We start from the raw sequence: 18,679 nt of genomic DNA, 5'->3' as shown, positions 1-18,679 counted from the left end.
TGGTGTCGAACCACAGTGAGCGACTGTCATTCTGTTCGGTCAGAGTTCCTGTCTTGTCACTGCAGATGACTGAGGTTGAACCGGACAGTAAGGCCAAAGTCACACATCCACAACAACAACAACAACAACATTTTTAAAGTATTTTACACTTAATTTTTCACTTTGCTCTAGATTAGAACCCCTTCCGATGAGTAAGATGATGTCTGGTTATTAACCTCTGTGTTGTTCTCTGTTACTACTGTGTTGCTCTTGGACTGTGAAATACGTTTGAACTAGAACATGACATTTCACACTGAACCCAGCACAACTAACACAAACTGTCTCACCCTAACCTGTCTCACTCTAACCTGTCTCACTCTAACCTGTCTCACTCTAACCAGTCTCACTCTAACTGTCTCACTCTAACCTGTCTCACTTTAACCAGTCTCATTCTAACCTGTCTCACCCTAACCTGCTCACCCTAACCTGTCTCACTCTAACCTGTCTCACCCTAACCAGTCTCATCCTAACCTGTCTCACTCTAACCAGTCCATCCTAACCTGTCTCACCCTAAACAGTCTCACTCTAACCTGTCTCACCCTAAACAGTCTCACTCTAACCTGTCTCACTCTAACCAGTCTCACTCTAACCTGTCTCACTCTAACCTGTCTCACTTGAACCTGTCTCATTCTAACCTGTCTCACCTAAACAGTCCTCAACAGTCTCACTCTAACCTGTCTCACCCAAACAGTCTCACTCTAAACAGTCTCACTCTACCTGTCTCACCCTAACAGTCTCACTCTAACCTGTCTCACCCTAAACAGTCTCACTCTAACCTGTCTCACCCTAAACAGTCTCACTCTAACCTGTCTCACTCTAACCAGTCTCATCCTAACCTGTCTCACCCTAAACAGTCTCACTCTAAACAGTCTCACTCTAACCTGTCTCACCCTAAACAGTCTCACTCTAACCTGTCTCACCTTAACCAGTCTCACTCTACCTGTCTCACTCTAACCTGTCTCACTCTAACCTGTCTCACTCTAACCTGTCTCACTCTAACCTGTCTCATCCTAACCAGTCTCACTCTAACCTGTCTCACTCTAACCTGTCTCACTCTAACCAGTCTCACTCTAACCTGTCTCACTCTAACCAGTCTCACTCTAACCAGTCTCACTCTAACCTGTCTCACTCTAACCTGTCTCACCCTAACCTGTCTCACCCTAACCAGTCTCACTCTAACCTGTCTCACTCTAACCTGTCTCACCCTAACCAGTCTCACTCTAACCAGTCTCACTCTAACCTGTCTCACTCTAACCTGTCTCACTCTAACCTGTCTCACCCTCACCTGTCTCACTCTAACCAGTCTCACTCTAACCTGTCTCACCCTAACCAGTCTCACTCTAACCTGTCTCACTCTAACCTGTCTCACCCTAACCAGTCTCACTCTAACCTGTCTCACTCTAACCTGTCTCACTCTAACCTGTCTCACCCTAACCAGTCTCACTCTAACCTGTCTCACTCTAACCTGTCTCACTCTAACCAGTCTCACTCTAACCTGTCTCACTCTAACCAGTCTCACTCTAACCTGTCTCACTCTAACCTGTCTCACTCTAACCTGTCTCACTCTAACCTGTCTCACTCTAACCTGTCTCACTCTAACCTGTCATACCCTAACCAGTCTCACTCTAACCTGTCTCACCCTAACCAGTCTCACTCTAACCTGTCTCACCCTAACCAGTCTCACTCTAACCTGTCTCACTCTAACCAGTCTCACTCTAACCTGTCTCACTCTAACCAGTCTCACTCTAACCTGTCTCACTCTAACCAGTCTCACTCTAACCTGTCTCACCCTAACCTGTCTCACTCTAACCTGTCTCATCCTAAACAGTCTCACTCTAACCAGTCTCACTCTAACCTGTCTCACTCTAACCTGTCTCACCCTAACCTGTCTCACCCTAACCTGTCTCACTCTAACCTGTCTCACTCTAACCTGTCTCACCCTAACCAGTCTCACTCTAACCTGTCTCACTCTAACCAGTCTCATCCTAACCAGTCTCACTCTAACCTGTCTCACTCTAACCAGTCTCATCCTAACCTGTCTCACTCTAACCAGTCTCACTCTAACCAGTCTCACTCTAACCTGTCTCACTCTAACCTGTCTCACTCTAACCTGTCTCACTCTAACCTGTCTCACTCTAACCAGTCTCATCCTAACTTGTCTCACTCTAACCTGTCTCATCCTAACCAGTCTCACTCTAACCTGTCTCACTCTAACCTGTCTCACTCTAACCTGTCTCACTCTAACCTGTCTCACTCTAACCTGTCTCACTCTAACCAGTCTCACTCTAACCTGTCTCACTCTAACCTGTCTCACTCTAACCTGTCTCACTCTAACCTGTCTCACTCTAACCAGTCTCACTCTAACCTGTCTCACTCTAACCTGTCTCACTAGGGTGACCAGGTCAAAATTGTTCAGTCGCAGGACAGCAGCACTACTTTTGCGGGACAATGCGGGACACGTAGGTGAGGGGGAAAAAATATGATTTTTTTTATTTCTTTTGCTAATTAAAATAAAATTAATTTATTTATTAGCTAATTAAAATAAAATTAATTAATTTATTATTTAAATGCCTTTATTTCATATTCAGAGTTGCTCGGCGAGGCTCTCTCTCCACTCTGCAGCCTATACCGGCTCTACCGGACCCGGTGTCTGTGAGTGAGTGATGGGGGCAGTGGCGGGCGAGGTGGCGAGCTTCTCTCACGGTTTTCTGGACAGCTTCGGTCCCTCGCTGGCTCACGGTGGCAAGGTCCGCGTCTCGCCGGATGGAGTATTATTAGCAGTTTAAAGACAGCGCAACTGTCTTTCCGGTATGTCAAGTATTTGAGCCGTGCCGTTTATTAAAGTCGACGCGTAAATACGGCAATTGGGGGGTAGAGGTGCGTGTTCACCGGCAGAGGGGTCGGCGGACAGGCAGCAGGCCTTTGCCCCGAGCGATTCAAGCCGTCAACACGGCTGCACGAGAGAGCAGTTCAGCACCTTGGACAGCGTGACAAATGCACCCATTTCATTGGTTGTCCCTCTGTTACACCTATCCACGGCTGGCCCTGCAGGGGTAAAGGTGCGTGTTTCTTCTGACTCGAGTGACACTGACACACTTGGAGCGAGGCATTAAATGAACAACATTTAAAAAAAAAAATTAATAATAATAATTATTATTATTATTGTTTTTACCATGATCTTTGAAATGCGGGACATTGTTCTGTTGCAGTGGGACGCGGGACAAACATCCCATTATCGAAACGCGGAACAAGTGGTCACCCTAGTCTCACCTAAGGTCTCCACAGCTTCAAGGTTCTTCACCACACAATTCTTCCTGGCCAGACGCTTGGCAGTGAGAGACAGACACACCTACAGACAGACAGAGAGACAGACAGACAGACAGACAGATGCATTAATAGACAGATCTATCTGACAAACAGACAGATAAAGACAGACAAAAATGGCATGCTACAAGAGCATGCAGAATAACAGAACAGAGCAGAATAACAGAACAGAACAGAGCAGAACAGAACAGAACAGAATAACAGAGCAGAACAGAACAGAACAGAACAGAAAATAGCAGAACAGAATAGCAGAGCAGAGCAGAACAGAACAGAACAGAACAGAACAGAACAGAACAGAATAACAGAGCAGAACAGAACAAAACAGAATAACAGAGCAGAACAGAACAAAACAGAATAACAGAGAAGAGCAGAACAGAATAACAGAACAGAACAGAACAGAGCAGAGCAGAACAGAATAACAGAACAGAGCAGAACAGAACAGAATAGCAGAACAGAGCAGAACAGAACAGAACAGAGCAGAGCAGAACAGAACAGAACAGATCAGAACAGAGCAGAACAAAATAGCAGAACAGAACAGAGCAGAGCAGAGCAGAACAGAACAGAACATAACAGAACCGAGCAGAACAGAACAGAACAGAACAGATCAGAACAGAACAGAGCAGAACAGAACATAACAGAACAGAGCAGAGCAGAGCAGAACAGAACAGAACAGAGCAGAACAGAACAGAACAGAACAGAACAGAGCAGAACAGAACAGAACAGAGCAGAACAGAACAGAGCAGAACAACAGAGCAGAGCAGAGCAGAACAGAACAGAACAGAACAGAACAGAACAGAGCAGAACAGAACAGAACAGAACAGAATAACAGAACAGACAGAGCAGAACAACAGAGCAGAGCAGAGCAGAACAGAACAGAACAGAACAGAACAGAACAGAGCAGAACAGAACAGAACAGAACAGAACAGAATAACAGAACAGACAGAGCAGAACAGAACAGAGCAGAACAGAACAGAACAGAACAGAGCAGAGCAGAACAGAACAGAACAGACCAGAACAGAACAGAGTGAATGAATGAAAACTTTATTTAACAGATTGCAGAATGGGTACAATACAGTACGGCTCAATACATACAATTGTTAAGGGGATGCAGACCTGAGAAAGACGTTTGTCTTGTTTCCATCAGGGTCCCCCATTTTCAATTCATATAGACATATATGACATACATGATGACATACAGATAGTCAGTACTGCTACATCTATACATTTATGACATACCAGATTTGCAAATACAGTACTGTTTGTGATACATAAGGAGTCAAGAAAAGGGAGTATATACATTTGACGTAGAAACTGTACATTGGAGGAGGTTGGGTGGGGGGGGTTGGGTACATTGGGATATTGACAACCATACTGGGTAATTTACATTGGAGGTGGTTGGGGGGGGGGGGGCCGGGGGGCACACTGTATAAACAAGTAACACTGTACATTGAGGGGGGGGGGGGGGAGACACTGTACAAACAAACACAATTGTACATTGAACTATTGACAAAACCATACTAGGTAAATGACTGTACATTGGAGGGGGTTGGGTTAGGATATTTACAGGGGCCAGTGTTGAATTGCAGTCTCCCGTAGGTGTCCCTTGAGAGAGGTTTTGAAAGTGGGTAGTGATCCACATTCCTTTACAGCTTTGGGTAGGGCGTTCCACATTGATGTGGCATAATTGCGAAACGTGTTTAGTCCCTTATTTGAGCCGAATCTGGGTTTAACATGATTTGTGGAGCTCCCTCTGGTGTTGTGATCGTGGTATTCACTGACCTTTGGGAAGTATTTTGACATGTACATGGGTACCTTGGTCGTGTAGTGTATCTTGTAGACCAGGCCCATTGCAAGTTGTTGTACTCTGTCGTCTACTCTAAGCCATCCTAGGTTGTCAAAGTGGGCAGGGGTGAGGTGGGTTCTAGGAGTAAGGTCAAGCAGTAGTCTGACCAGTTTGTTTTGAGATGTTTGTAATTTTGTTTTTAGCGCCTTTGAGGTGCTTTGGTACCATGAGGTGCAAGCATAGTCGTAGTACCCCTGAATGAGTGCTCCTGCCAGAGTCTTCAGGGTGTTCTTGTTTACCAGAGAGGAGATCCGGTACAAGAATCGAGTTCGTTGGTTGACTTTTTTTATTACATTGGATGCCATTTTGTCACAGGAGAGATTAGCCTCTAGGATGGAACCCAGGTAGGTAATTTCATCTTTCCTTGTGACAATATTGTCACCCACTGTAACTGAGAAGCCGTCGGTCTTGCTGAGTTTGTTATTTGAACCGAAGAGAATGGACTCTGTTTTGCCCATGTGTAATGATAGTTTGTTATCAGCGAGCCATATGCAGATTCTGCCTAGTTCCGAGCTGAGGGTTTTTTCAACCTGTAACTTGTTCTTGTCAGAGACCAGCAGGGCTGAGTCGTCCGCAAACAGGAACAAGTTGCAGTCACAAGCTGACGACATGTCATTTGCATAAATTAGGAACAGTAGCGGTCCTAGTATGCTTCCTTGTGGAACACCACAGCTCACTGTGAGGGGGGGGGATAGGGTACCGTTTACCTCCACCATCTGTTCCCTCCCCTCAAGGTAGGATTGCATCCAGCTCACTGATAGACTATCAAAACCAATTGCTTTTAGCTTGTCAATCAGAATGGAGTGATTGACCGTGTCAAAGGCCTTTTGTAGGTCCAGCATGACCATGCCGCAGTATTTGCCTGCGTCCACCTCTTGTTTGATGTGGTCATTCAAATAGAGAAGGCATGTGTCAGTGGAGTGGGATGTTCTGAAGCCAGATTGGAATTCGTAGATTAGATTTTTTTCCGCTAGGTACTTTTCGACCTGTTCGTAGACTATTTTTTCCATGACTTTCGAGATGGAGGTGAGAATAGAAACAGGGCGGTAGTTGCCTGGGTCTAATTTGCTGCCCTTTTTGTGCAGAGGGGTCACCCTCGCAATTTTGAAGTCCTTGGGGACGTGTCCCTGTTTTATGGAGAGGTTTATTATGTGTGTGATGATTGGTGTGATGGCGGCTGCTGAGTCTGGATTTGGAGGGGATGTTGTCATGGCCAGTGGCCTTGTTAGGTTGGAGGGCGCTCAGTTTATTGAGTACCTCATCTGTTGTTACCATTTCCAGCTTGAAGTCGTCCTTGCGGACCCCTAGCAGAGCAGACCAGAACAGAGCAGAGCAGAACAGAACAGAACAGAGCAGAGCAGAACAGAACAGAACAGAGCAGAACAGAACAGAACAGAGCAGAACAGAACAGAACAGAACAGAATAACAGAACAGACAGAGCAGAACAGAACAGAACAGAGCAGAACAGAACAGAACAGAGCAGAGCAGAACAGAACAGAACAAAACAGAACAGAGCAGAGCAGAGCAGAACAGAACAGAACAGAACAGAACAGAACAGAACAGAATAACAGAACAGAGCAGAACAGAACAGAACAGAGCAGAACAGAGCAGAACAGAACAGAACAGAACAGAACAGAGCAGAACAGAACAGAACAGAACAGAGCAGAACAGAATAACAAAGCAGAGCAGAACAGAACAGAACAGAATAACAGAATAACAGAATAACAGAATAACAGAATAACAGAATAACGGAACAGAGCAGAAGATACAGACTCACAGTAACAGTAGCCAGCAGTCCCTCAGGTACATATGCCACCACAATGGCCATGAAGAAGATCATGGCTTCCAGGAAGGCGTATCCAATGAACATGGCCACCACGAAGAACGTGAAGCCAAAGAAGATAGCCAGGGCAGCGATGATGTCCACAAAATGCTCAATCTCGATGGCGATGGGTGTCTTCTCGTTGCCGACACCACTAGCCAAGGTGGCAATACGTCCGATAATAGTGCGATCCCCTGTGTTAATGACCATACCTGTAGCTACACCTAGAGAGAGAGAGAGGAGAGGAGAGGAGAGGAGAGGAGAGGAGAGGAGAGGAGAGGAGAGGAGAGGAGAGGAGAGGAGAGGAGAGGAGAGGAGAGGAGAGGAGAGGAGAGGAGAGGAGAGGAGAAAGGAGAGAGGGGAGGAGAGAAGAGGAGATAAGAGAAGAGGAGAGAAAAGAGGAGCAGAGGAGAGGAGCTATAGCTTTATTTACCCAGAATCTACTCTGGGTAAATAAAGGTTAAAAAAACAAATTAACAAAAACACCCCTCCCCTGCAACACACACACACACACACACACACACACACACACACACACACACACACACACACACACACACACACACACACACACACACACACACACACACACACACACACACACACACACACACACACACACACACACACACACACACACACACACACACACACACACACACACACACACACACACACACACACACACACACACACACACACACACACACACACCTTCCAGACAGGTGGTGGAGAAGAAGGCGATGTTCTTGGTCTCCAGGGGGTTCTCATGGGTGCACTCTGGAGTCTTGCTCTGAGGCTCAGACTCTCCTGTCAGAGACGAGTTATCCACCTGGAGACAAGAACACAGAGACGAGTTATCTACCTGGAGACAAGAACACAGAGTTATCTACCTGGAGACAAGAACACAGAGTTATCTACCTAGAGACAAGAACACAGAGTTATCTACCTGGAGACAAGAACACAGAGACGAGTTATCTACCTGGAGACAAGAACACAGAGTTATCTACCTGGAGACAAGAACACAGAGTTATCTACCTAGAGACAAGAACACAGAGTTATCTACCTGGAGACAAGAACACAGAGACGAGTTATCTACCTGGAGACAAGAACACAGAGTTATCTACCTGGAGACAAGAACACAGAGTTATCTACCTAGAGACAAGAACACAGAGTTATCTACCTGGAGACAAGAACACAGAGTTATCTACCTGGAGACAAGAACACAGCCAGCCAGCAAGCCAGTCAGTAAACCAGTCAGCAAGCCAATCAGTAAACCAGTCAGTAAACCAGTCAGCCATTAAACCAGTCATTAAACCAGTCAGTAAACCAGTCAGCCATTAAACCAGTCAGTAAACCAGTCAGCCATTAAACCAGTCAGTAAACCAGTCAGTAAACCAGTCAGCCAGTAAACCAGTCAGTAAACCAGTCAGTAAACCAGTCAGCCAGTAAACCAGTCAGTAAGCCAGTCAGTAAACCAGTCAGTAAACCAGTCAGTAAACCAGTCAGTAAACCAGTCAGCCAGTAAACCAGTCAGTAAACTAGTCAGTAAACCAGTCAGCCATTAAACCAGTCAGTAAACCAGTCAGCCAGTAAACCAGTCAGTAAACCAGCCAGCCAGTCAGTGTGTGTGTGTGTGTGTGTGTGTGTGTGTGTCTGTCTGTCTGTCTGTCTCTGTACCTTGCAGCCCTGTGTTGTTGTTGTTGTTGTTGTTGTTGTTGTTGTTGTTGTTGTTGTTGTTGTTGTTGTTGTTGTTGTTGTTGTTGTTGTTGTCTGTGCATCTGTGTGCCTATCTGTATGCCTGTGTGTCTGTCTGTGTGTGTCTGTCTGTGTGTGTCTGTATGTATGTGTCTGTCTGTGTGTGTCTGTCTGTGTGTGTCTGTATGTATGTGTCTGTCTGTGTGTGTCTGTCTGTTTGTGTCTGTATGTATGTGTGTGTCTGTATGTATGTGTGTCTGTATATTATGTGTCTGTCTGTGTGTGTCTATCTGTGTGTGTGTGTCTGTCTGTGTGTGTGTGTCTGTATGTATGTGTCTGTATGTATGTGTGTTTGTATGTACAGTATGTGTCTGTCTGTGTGTGTCTGTCTGTGTGTGTGTGTGTGTGTCTGTCTGTGTGTGTCTGTATGTATGTGTGTCTGTGGCCATGGTTACACTGGGGAAAAACAGCAACGTTGTATTTTCGAATGATTACGTTTGCATGTCCAAATTAAAAGGAAACGCCGTTTTGGCAGGAAAACACGTTTTCCTAGCGGCAACGCTGAAAGGGTGTTTTTGTTTTGAAAACTCACCGACAACAGTGCCATGTAATTTGCGCAGATCAGATAGGGAGCCGTTCATGCCCAATGCCCAGTAGAGACCGACGCCAAATTATCCCTGGCTGGACCTCGACTCCGTCCATTAGTCCAAACATCAGAACTATTTCTGGGAGTCACTTGCAATATCGCGCTATAATTAATATAATTTGCTGTCTCCCGACACCAACCGGCCATATGGGGAGGCTATACAGGATATCAGCTGCGTCCTCCTCAGATTGCTTATTCATGTGTAACACGCACGGTTATTTCCAGTGTTTACAGCAGAGCTGTCCCAAGTAGCTGCGGCTACCAACTAAGCTGTTGTCAAGTTATTGTTATAAGGAGTCCAGTCCAAACTACAACAGTCTGCATACCCTTAACAATTGTGTGTATTGAGCCGTATTGTATTGTACCCATTCTGCAATCTGTTAAATAAAGTTTTCATCCATTTCTACTAGCGTTAACGTTACTACGTTAATAGCCTCGATGCTAACTATATACATGGAGAATGCCATTCACATTAGCATGTAGCTAACAACATCAGAGATATTTTTGTGAGACTAAACTATCCGCTCTTGGTGGTAAATTGTGTTGATGTTGGTTTTGTTTCATCAACAAATGAGAGGCAGAACACACAGTGAATGTATCCGTTTTTGTTTATTGCACTTTTATTGCACTTTGTTTCTTGCTGAAAAATAAATGGTGGACTGCTGTTTTTTAGCAGGAAGTGTAGTGGCGCGTTCAACTTTTGTGATTGGTTGAAAATGGCCTTCATGTTTGAACTACATCGCTTTGGCATTGTACTACATGTATATACATCACTCTGTGCTCAGGGGACAAAACGACGTCTAACTTGCCTGCCATTACGTAGCGTTCTGAAAAACGAAACTGAAACGAATCGTTTTGGCCCTAATGTAACCGCAGCCTGTGTGTCTCTCTGTGTGTCTCTGTGTATCTTGTCTGTACCTTGCAGCCCTGTGATGTGATGATTCTGATGTCAGCAGGGACTCCGTCTCCTCCTTTAATCTCCACCAGGTCTCCAACCACCAGCTGGGAGGCATTGATCTGGTTCTTCTGACCGTCTCTGATCACTAACGCTTGCTACAAGAGAGAGAGAGAGAGAGCGAGAGAGCGAGGGAGATAGAGAGACAGAGAGAGAGAGAAAGAGAAAGAGAGAGAGAGGGATATAGAGATAGAGAGAGAAACAGAGATGTAGGTTTACATGAAGGATAAAGAGAACAGTAGCTGTACAATAATGTGTCTTGTTATACAGTATGAGACTGTCTCTCGTAGACAGAGTATGTCCAGGTTGGACTATGGAAACCATGGTGCTGTGTCCATAACGTCATCACCATGGTGTATGAAGTAGTTGAAAGCCATACTTAAGTAAAAGTAAATATATCTTACTTGAAAGTGACTCAGGTAAAAGTTAAAGTCACCCATAAGAATATCACTTAAAGTCTTAAAGTAGCTCGCATGTACTGTACTTAAGTATCAAAAGTATTTATCTGGCGTTAAAATGTACTTAAGTATCAACAGTACAAAGTAACAAAACAGCCAGGAATAGTTTTTTTTTCCAAAAAAAGATATTCCAAACGTTATTATGTGTGTCATGTGTGTCATATGATGAATTGAAAATGGGGGACCCTGATGGAAACAAGACGAAAGGCTTTCTCAGGTCTGCATCCTCTTAACAATTGTATGTATCGAGCTGTACTGTACTGTACCCATTCTGCAATCTGTTAATAAACTTTTCAATCAATCAATCAATCAATCAATTAATGTATTCCTCCCTCCCTTCCTCCATCAACTCCCTTCTCCTCTCGCACCCCTGAAGACAGATCAAACCTTTCAAAATAGCCAGTGTTGGAAAGCAATTGCTTGACATAACTTGATGCACAAAAAAAAATAAAACATTTCAAACTAGGTACGCATCCTACCAACAGTGTTTACACAGGATATAAATCACCAGTGGTTGTTACTGGGTCTGTCAGCCTATCCACCAGGTTCTGTCAGCCTATCCATCAGGTTCTGTCAGCCTATCCATCAGGTTCTGTCAGCCTATCCACCAGGTTCTGTCAGCCTATCCACCAGGTTCTGTCAGCCTATCCACCAGGTTCTGTCAGCCTATCCATCAGGTTCTGTCAGCCTATCCATCAGGTTCTGTCAGCCTATCCACCAGGTTCTGTCAGCCTATCCACCAGGTTCTGTCAGCCTATCCACCAGGTTCTGTCAGCCTATCCACCAGGTTCTGTCAGCCTATCCACCAGGTTCTGTCAGCCTATCCATCCTACCTGAGGCACCATGTTCTTGAAGCTGGCGATGATGTTGGTGCTCTTAAACTCCTGGTAGTAACCAAAGCAGCCAGTAACCACGACAACAGCAATCAAGGTGATGGCTAGGTACAACTGGAGGAGACAGAAGATATGTTATGAAGATGATAGACTTGGAAATTACTGACAGGCTGCAGCCCCAATCACATCTGGGTAAGGGAGTGGCTCTGAAACAGACACATACAGATATATACATAGATTGACAGAAAAATATAACTATAGATAGATAGATAGATAGATAGATAGATAGATAGATAGATAGATAGATAGATAGATAGATAGATAGATAGATAGATAGATAGATAGATAGATAGACAGACAGACAGACAGACAGACAGACAGACAGACAGACAGACAGACAGACAGACAGACAGACAGACAGACAGACAGACAGACAGACAGACAGACAGACAGACAGACAGACAGACAGACAGACAGACATATACTGTATATATATTGGTATTAGATTGAATGCCAAACCCTCACATCGTCAAAACAGGTAAGGTTCCCTCTCGCCAGTTCGATTCCGAAGGCAATGAAGCAGATGACGGCAGCCACCCACATCAAACACTGAAGACCCCCTGCAAGCTGGCGTGCAAACTTCACATACTCTGGAGTTCCCTTAGGAGGCTTCAACTCGTTAGCGCCATCTCTCTCTAGAACCTGGCAGGCAAAGGTGGTCGTAAGACCCTGCAGAGAGAGAGAGAGAGAGAGAGAGAGAGAGAGAGAGAGAGAGAGAGAGAGAGAGAGAGAGAGAGAGAGAGAGAGAGAGAGAGAGAGAGAGAGAGAGAGGGGGGGGGGGTGAAAGAGAGACACAGACAGACAGACAAATGTATGAAACAGAATTAGAAGCTTGTTAGCATTAGAAGAGAGGAGGCAGGACTTACCTTAGTCACGCTGGTGTTGTATCTCAACTCCAGCTCTTCAAGGGGAATCTCATGGTCGTCCTGCAGGGGGGGACAAAGGGCAGGAAGAATTCAGAAGAAATGTACTGTACCAACCAGGTAATAGTGTTATGTACATAGCATACTCTGTACAAGTACATAGTTCCTTTACTTAAAAGTAGAAATACCTAAAATAGTACTCTGGTAAAAGTAGATGTACCCAGATAAAATAGTAGTCTGATAAAAGTCCTCCATTAAAAATTCTACTTAAGTAGCATTTGATATTAATATTATATAATCTATTTTCTTACTAGTATATCATCTATTTTTTTTTACTACTATATCACCTCTTTTTACTACTATATCATCTATTTTTTACTCACTATATCACCTCTTTTTACTACTATATCATCTCTTTTTTACTCACTATATCATCTCTTTTTTACTCACTATATCATATTTTTTTTTACTACTATATCATCTCTTTTTTACTCACTATATTATCTCTTTTTACTACTATATTATCTCTTTTTACTACTATATCATCTCTTTTTTACTCACTATATAATCTATTTTTTACTCACTATATCATATTTTTTACTCACTATATCATTTCTTTTTTACTACTATATCATCTCTTTTTACTACTCTATCATCAACTTTTTGCTATTATATCATCTCTTTTTTATTACTATATCATCTCTTTTTTACTATATCATCTCTTTTTTACTCACTATACCATCTCTTTTTACTACTATATAATCTCTTTTTTACTATATCATCTCTTTTTTACTCACTATACCATCTCTTTTTACTTTACTATACCATCTCATCTTTACTCGCTATCATCTCTTTTTACTATACTATACCATCTCATCTTTACTCACTATACCATCTCTTTTTACTCACTATATCATCTATTTTTTACTACTATATCATCAATTTTTTACTCACTATATCCATCTATTTTTTACTCACTATATCCATCTCTTTCTTCATCCCCTCCAGTCTCTCCTTCTTCTTAATCTTCTTCTTCTTCTTTGCGTTCACATCCATCTCTCCCATGTCAAACATGTCATAGTTATCCTGGACACACAAAGGAAGACATGCAGAGTGATATACAGGCAGACAGACAGACAGACAGACAGACAGACAGACAGACAGACAGACAGACAGACAGACAGACAGGCAGACAGACAGACAGACAGACAGACAGACAGACAGACAGACAGACAGACAGACAGACAGACAGACAGACAGACAGACAGACAGATATTCAAACATATAGATAGATAGATAGATAGATAGATAGATAGATAGATAGATAGATAGATAGATAGATAGATAGATAGATAGATAGATAGATAGATAGATAGATAGATAGATAGATAGATAGATAGATAGATAGATAGATAGATAGATAGATAGATAGATAGATTGATAGATAGACAGACATGATACAGACAGACACATTGTTACACAGATGAGATGTCTGGATAGCTAGCCAGCCTTATTGTAAAAAATACTGTCAGATCATATGATTGATTGATTGAAAACTTTATCAACAGATTGCAGAATGGGTACAGTACAGCTCAATACATACAATTGTTAAGGGGATGCAGACCAGAGAAAGACTTTCGTCTTGTTTACATCAGGGTCCCCCATTTTCAATTCATCATAACATATATGACACACACGACATACAGATAGACAGTACTGCTACATCTATACATTTATGACATACCAGATGTGCAAATACAGTACTGTTTGTGATACAAAAAGAGTCCAGAAAAGAGAGTATATACATTTGACATAGAAACTGTACATTGGAGGAGGTTGGGTAGGTGGGGTGGGGTGGGGTGGGGGGGGGGGTTAGGAGGGGTGGGTGGGGGACACTGTACAACTGTCCAAGCAAAACTGTACATTGGAATATTGACAAAACCATACTTGGTCATTTACTGTACATTGGAGGGGGTTGGGTTAGGACATTTAAGGGGGCCAGTTTCGAATTGCAGTCTCCCGTAGGTGTTCTTTGAGAGTGGTTTTGAAAGTGGGTAGTGATTCACATTCCTTTACAGCTTTGGGTAGGGCGTTCCACATTGATGTGGCATAATTGCGAAACGTGTTTAGTCCCTTGTTTGAGCCGAATCTGGGTTTAACATGATTTGTGGAGCTCCCTCTGGTGTTGTGATCGTGGTATTCACTGACCTTTGGGAAGTATTTTGACATGTACATGGGTACCTTGGTCGTGTAGTGTATCTTGTAGACCAGGCCCATTGCAAGTTGCTGTACTCTGTCGTCTACTCTAAGCCATCCTAGGTTGTCAAAGTGGGCAGGGGTGAGGTGGGTTCTAGGAGTAAGGTCAAGCAGTAGTCTGACCAGTTTGTTTTGAGATGTTTGTAATTTTGTTTTTAGCGCCTTTGAGGTGCTTTGGTACCATGAGGTGCAAGCATAGTCGTAGTACCCTTGAATGAGTGCTCCGGCCAGAGTCTTCAGGGTATTCTTGTTTACCAGAGAGGAGATCCGGTACAAGAATCGAGTTTGTTGGTTGACTTTTTTTATTACATTGGATGCCATTTTGTCACAGGAAAGATTAGCCTCTAGGATGGAACCCAGGTAGGTAATTTCATCTTTCCTTGTGACAATATTGTCACCCACTGTAACTGAGAATCCGTCAGTCTTGCTGAGTTTGTTATTTGAACCAAAGAGAATGGACTCTGTTTTTCCCAGGTGTAATGATAGTTTGTTATCAGCGAGCCATATGCAGATTTTGCCTAGTACCGAGCTGAGGGTTTTTTCAACCTGTAACTTGTTCTTGTCAGAGACCAGCAGGGCTGAGTCGTCCGCAAACAGGAACAAGTTGCAGTCACAAGCTGACGACATGTCATTTGCATAAATTAGGAACAGTAGCGGTCCTAGTATGCTTCCTTGTGGAATGCCACAGCTCACTGGGAGGGGGGGGGATAGGGTACCGTTTACCTCCACCATCTGTTCTCTCCCCTCCAGGTAGGATTGCATCCAGCTCACTGATAGACTATCAAAACCCATTGCTTTTAGCTTGTCAATCAGAATGGTGTGATTGTCAGTGTCGAAGGCCTTTTGTAGGTCCAGCATGACCATACCGCAGTATTTTCCCGTGTCCACCATGATGTGATCGTTTAAATAGAGAAGGCATGTGTCAGTGGAGTGGGATGTTCTGAAGCCAGATTTGAATTCGTAGATTAGATTTTTTTCCGCAAGGTACTTTTCGACCTGTTCGTATACTATTTTTTCCATGACTTTCGAGATGGAGGTAAGGATAGAAACAGGGCGGTAGTTGCCTGGGTCTAATTTGCTGCCCTTTTTGTGCAGGGGTGTTACTCTCGCAATTTTGAAGTCCTTGGGGACGTGTCCCTGTTTTATGGAGAGGTTTATTATGTGTGTGATGACTGGGGTGATGGCGGCTGCTGAGTCTCTGAGGAATTTGGAGGGGATGTTGTCATAGCCAGTGGCCTTGTTCGGTTGGAGGGCGCTCAGTTTTTTGAGTACCTCATCTGTTGTTACCATTTACAGTTTGAACTCGTCTTTGTGGACGCCTAGGTTCTTGTAGTATCTACTGTCAATCATAGGCAATGCAACGTTATTGACACCAGGCTTGCTAGCATAACGTTAGCTCATTAGCATTTTCACTGGCACCAGTCAAACAGGTAGTTGTCAAGCAATTGCTAAGGTAGCGCAGAGGGACTATAATGAAAGTTAGCAGTAGCTAGGTAGTGCAGAGGGACTATAATGAAAGTTAGCAGTAGCTAGGTAGTGCAGAGGGACTATAATGAAAGTTAGCAGTAGCTAGGCAGCACAGAAGGACTATAATGAAAGTTAGCAGTAGCTAGGCAGCACAGAAGGACTATAATGAAAGTTAGCAGTAGCTAGGCAGCACAGAAGGACTATAATGAAAGTTAGCAGTAGCTAGGCAGCACAGAAGGACTATAATGAAAGTTAGCAGTAGCTAGGCAGCACAGAAGGACTATAATGAAAATTAGCAGTAGCTAGGCAGCACAGAAGGACTATAATGAAAGTTAGCAGTAGCTAGGTAGTGCAGAGGGACTATAATAAAAGTTAGCAGTAGCTAGGTAGTGCAGAGGGACTATAATGAAAGTTAGCAGTAGCTAGGTAGCACAGAAGGACTATAATGAAAATTAGCAGTAGCTAGGCAGCACAGAAGGACTATAATGAAAGTTAGCAGTAGCTAGGTAGTGCAGAGGGACTATAATGAAAGTTAGCAGTAGCTAGGTAGCACAGAAGGACTATAATGAAAGTTAGCAGTAGCTAGGTAGTGCAGAGGGACTATAATAAAAGTTAGCAGTAGCTAGGTAGTGCAGAGGGACTATAATGAAAGTTAGCAGTAGCTAGGTAGCACAGAAGGACTATAATGAAAATTAGCAGTAGCTAGGCAGCACAGAAGGACTATAATGAAAGTTAGCAGTAGCTAGGTAGTGCAGAGGGACTATAATGAAAGTTAGCAGTAGCTAGGTAGCACAGAAGGACTATAATGAAAATTAGCAGTAGCTAGGCAGCACAGAAGGACTATAATGAAAGTTAGCAGTAGCTAGGCAGCACAGAAGGACTATAATAGGGGCGACAGTGGCTCAGGAGGTAGAGCGGTCGTCTGGTAGTGGGAAGGTTCCCGGTTTGATTCCCGCTCCTCCCAGGCAGCGTGTCGACTGTCGAAGTGTCCTTGAGCAAGACACTTAACCCCTAATTGCTCCTGATGTGCAGGTTGGCACCTTGCATAGTTGCCTCTGCCATTGGTGTGTGAATGTGTGAGTGAATGAGTCAAAATGTGATGTTAGCAGTTATCAAAGTACTAATATCTTATTCATTTGTATTGTACTAGAAATATGAGTAAACGGCACATATATGTTGTGTTTGGCAAGTGACGATGGTATAAGCATGATACTGGGGTGACATTGGCTCGGGAGGTAGAACAGTCGTCTGGTAATCCAGAGATTCCTGGTTCGATTCCCGCTCCTCCCGGGCAGCGTGTCGAAGTATCCTTGAGCAAGACACTTAACCCCTAACTGCTCCCGATGAGCAGTTTGGCACCTTGCAGGGTTGCCTCTTCCGTCAGTGAGTGAACGGGTAAAATGTGAGGAACAAAGTGTAAAGCGCTTTGAATGAAAGTGCTATATAAATGCACCATTTACCATTTATATAGAGTATAATACACTCTGAGGTGTGTGGTTATTGACCAATGACTTGGTCCCACTGCTAGTCCCACTAAAACACGATTTCAATCTATGCTACTCCAGTTGATATTACAGGTGAGTTTTGTACGGTGACACATTGATTGATTGATTGATTGAAAATAATGCTTGAAATGTTACATTATTATTATTCAGTCAAAGTAATGGATTGAATCAGCTGATAGTTAAAATATTTTGTTCTCGGAGAGTCAGCATTGCCTTGGCTCGGGCTGATCGCTATACTAACTCGTTTGGCTGAGTTAGGGGGAGGGGAGCCGTGGGTGGGTCCTGGGCATTGTGGACAGCGACCCCTACAGTTCGGTCGGGGCGCCTGCTCAGCAAGGGTAGGATCTGGAGAGAGGTAGTGCGACCTTCCACACGTTACACTCTCCCAGTGAGAATCTGCGCGGCCAGGCTGGCTGCCGGCTGGCTGCACATGCGTCGGAGGAAAGCATGTGACAGTCTCCGGCCTCTCGGACCAACAGTAGGGGAAAGTGCGCAACAACCAGGAAGGGGGTTGGGAATTGGCATAACGACTAACAGAGAAAAATCGGAAAAAGAAGGAGGGGGGAAAAGATAATCAAAAAAAATATATATATATTTAGTTCTCAGAATCAGTAGTGAGAGATGGTTGATCAGAGGTGAATCTCTTACCTTGTTGCTCATCTTTGCTGGCTCTCCCAGGTCGATGGAGGTCCACACCACTCTCTCTCTCTTAGCCGCCGAAATCTTGACCGAGACTCAGTTGTACTCCCCAACACACACTCTCTCTCTCTCTCTCGCTCTCTCTCTCTCTCTCTCTCACACACATACACACTGTACAGAACAGGTCAAATTTACTGGAAACAGTTTATATACCCTGCACCGCCCCTACTGACACACACACACACACACACACACACACACACACACACAC

General features: G+C 43.9%; 1 protein-coding gene across 1 annotated transcript in view; it reads right to left on the bottom strand.

Annotated features, from left to right (window-relative positions):
* Positions 1 to 18,429, bottom strand: part of LOC311246399 (potassium-transporting ATPase alpha chain 1-like) — a gene marked incomplete at both ends in the record, with an annotated part of 31,626 nt that extends 13,197 nt beyond the window's left edge. The window contains 12 exon segments of the mRNA XM_084336557.1: positions 2 to 15; positions 18 to 37; positions 39 to 69; positions 3,289 to 3,388; positions 6,984 to 7,246; positions 7,737 to 7,860; positions 10,291 to 10,425; positions 11,619 to 11,732; positions 12,144 to 12,347; positions 12,545 to 12,604; positions 13,520 to 13,627; positions 18,418 to 18,429. Coding sequence (XP_084192683.1) covers positions 2 to 15; positions 18 to 37; positions 39 to 69; positions 3,289 to 3,388; positions 6,984 to 7,246; positions 7,737 to 7,860; positions 10,291 to 10,425; positions 11,619 to 11,732; positions 12,144 to 12,347; positions 12,545 to 12,604; positions 13,520 to 13,627; positions 18,418 to 18,429 — 1,185 coding nt within the window.
* Positions 18,430 to 18,679: the final 250 nt, after the last annotated feature.

This window comes from Notolepis coatsorum (assembly GCF_963971535.1).
Source record: "Notolepis coatsorum genome assembly, chromosome: 19".
NCBI classification, from domain to species: Eukaryota; Metazoa; Chordata; class Actinopteri; order Aulopiformes; family Paralepididae; genus Notolepis; species Notolepis coatsorum.
The sequence above is the reverse complement of the archived record's forward strand: the minus strand, read 5'-3'. Positions and strand labels throughout refer to the sequence as shown.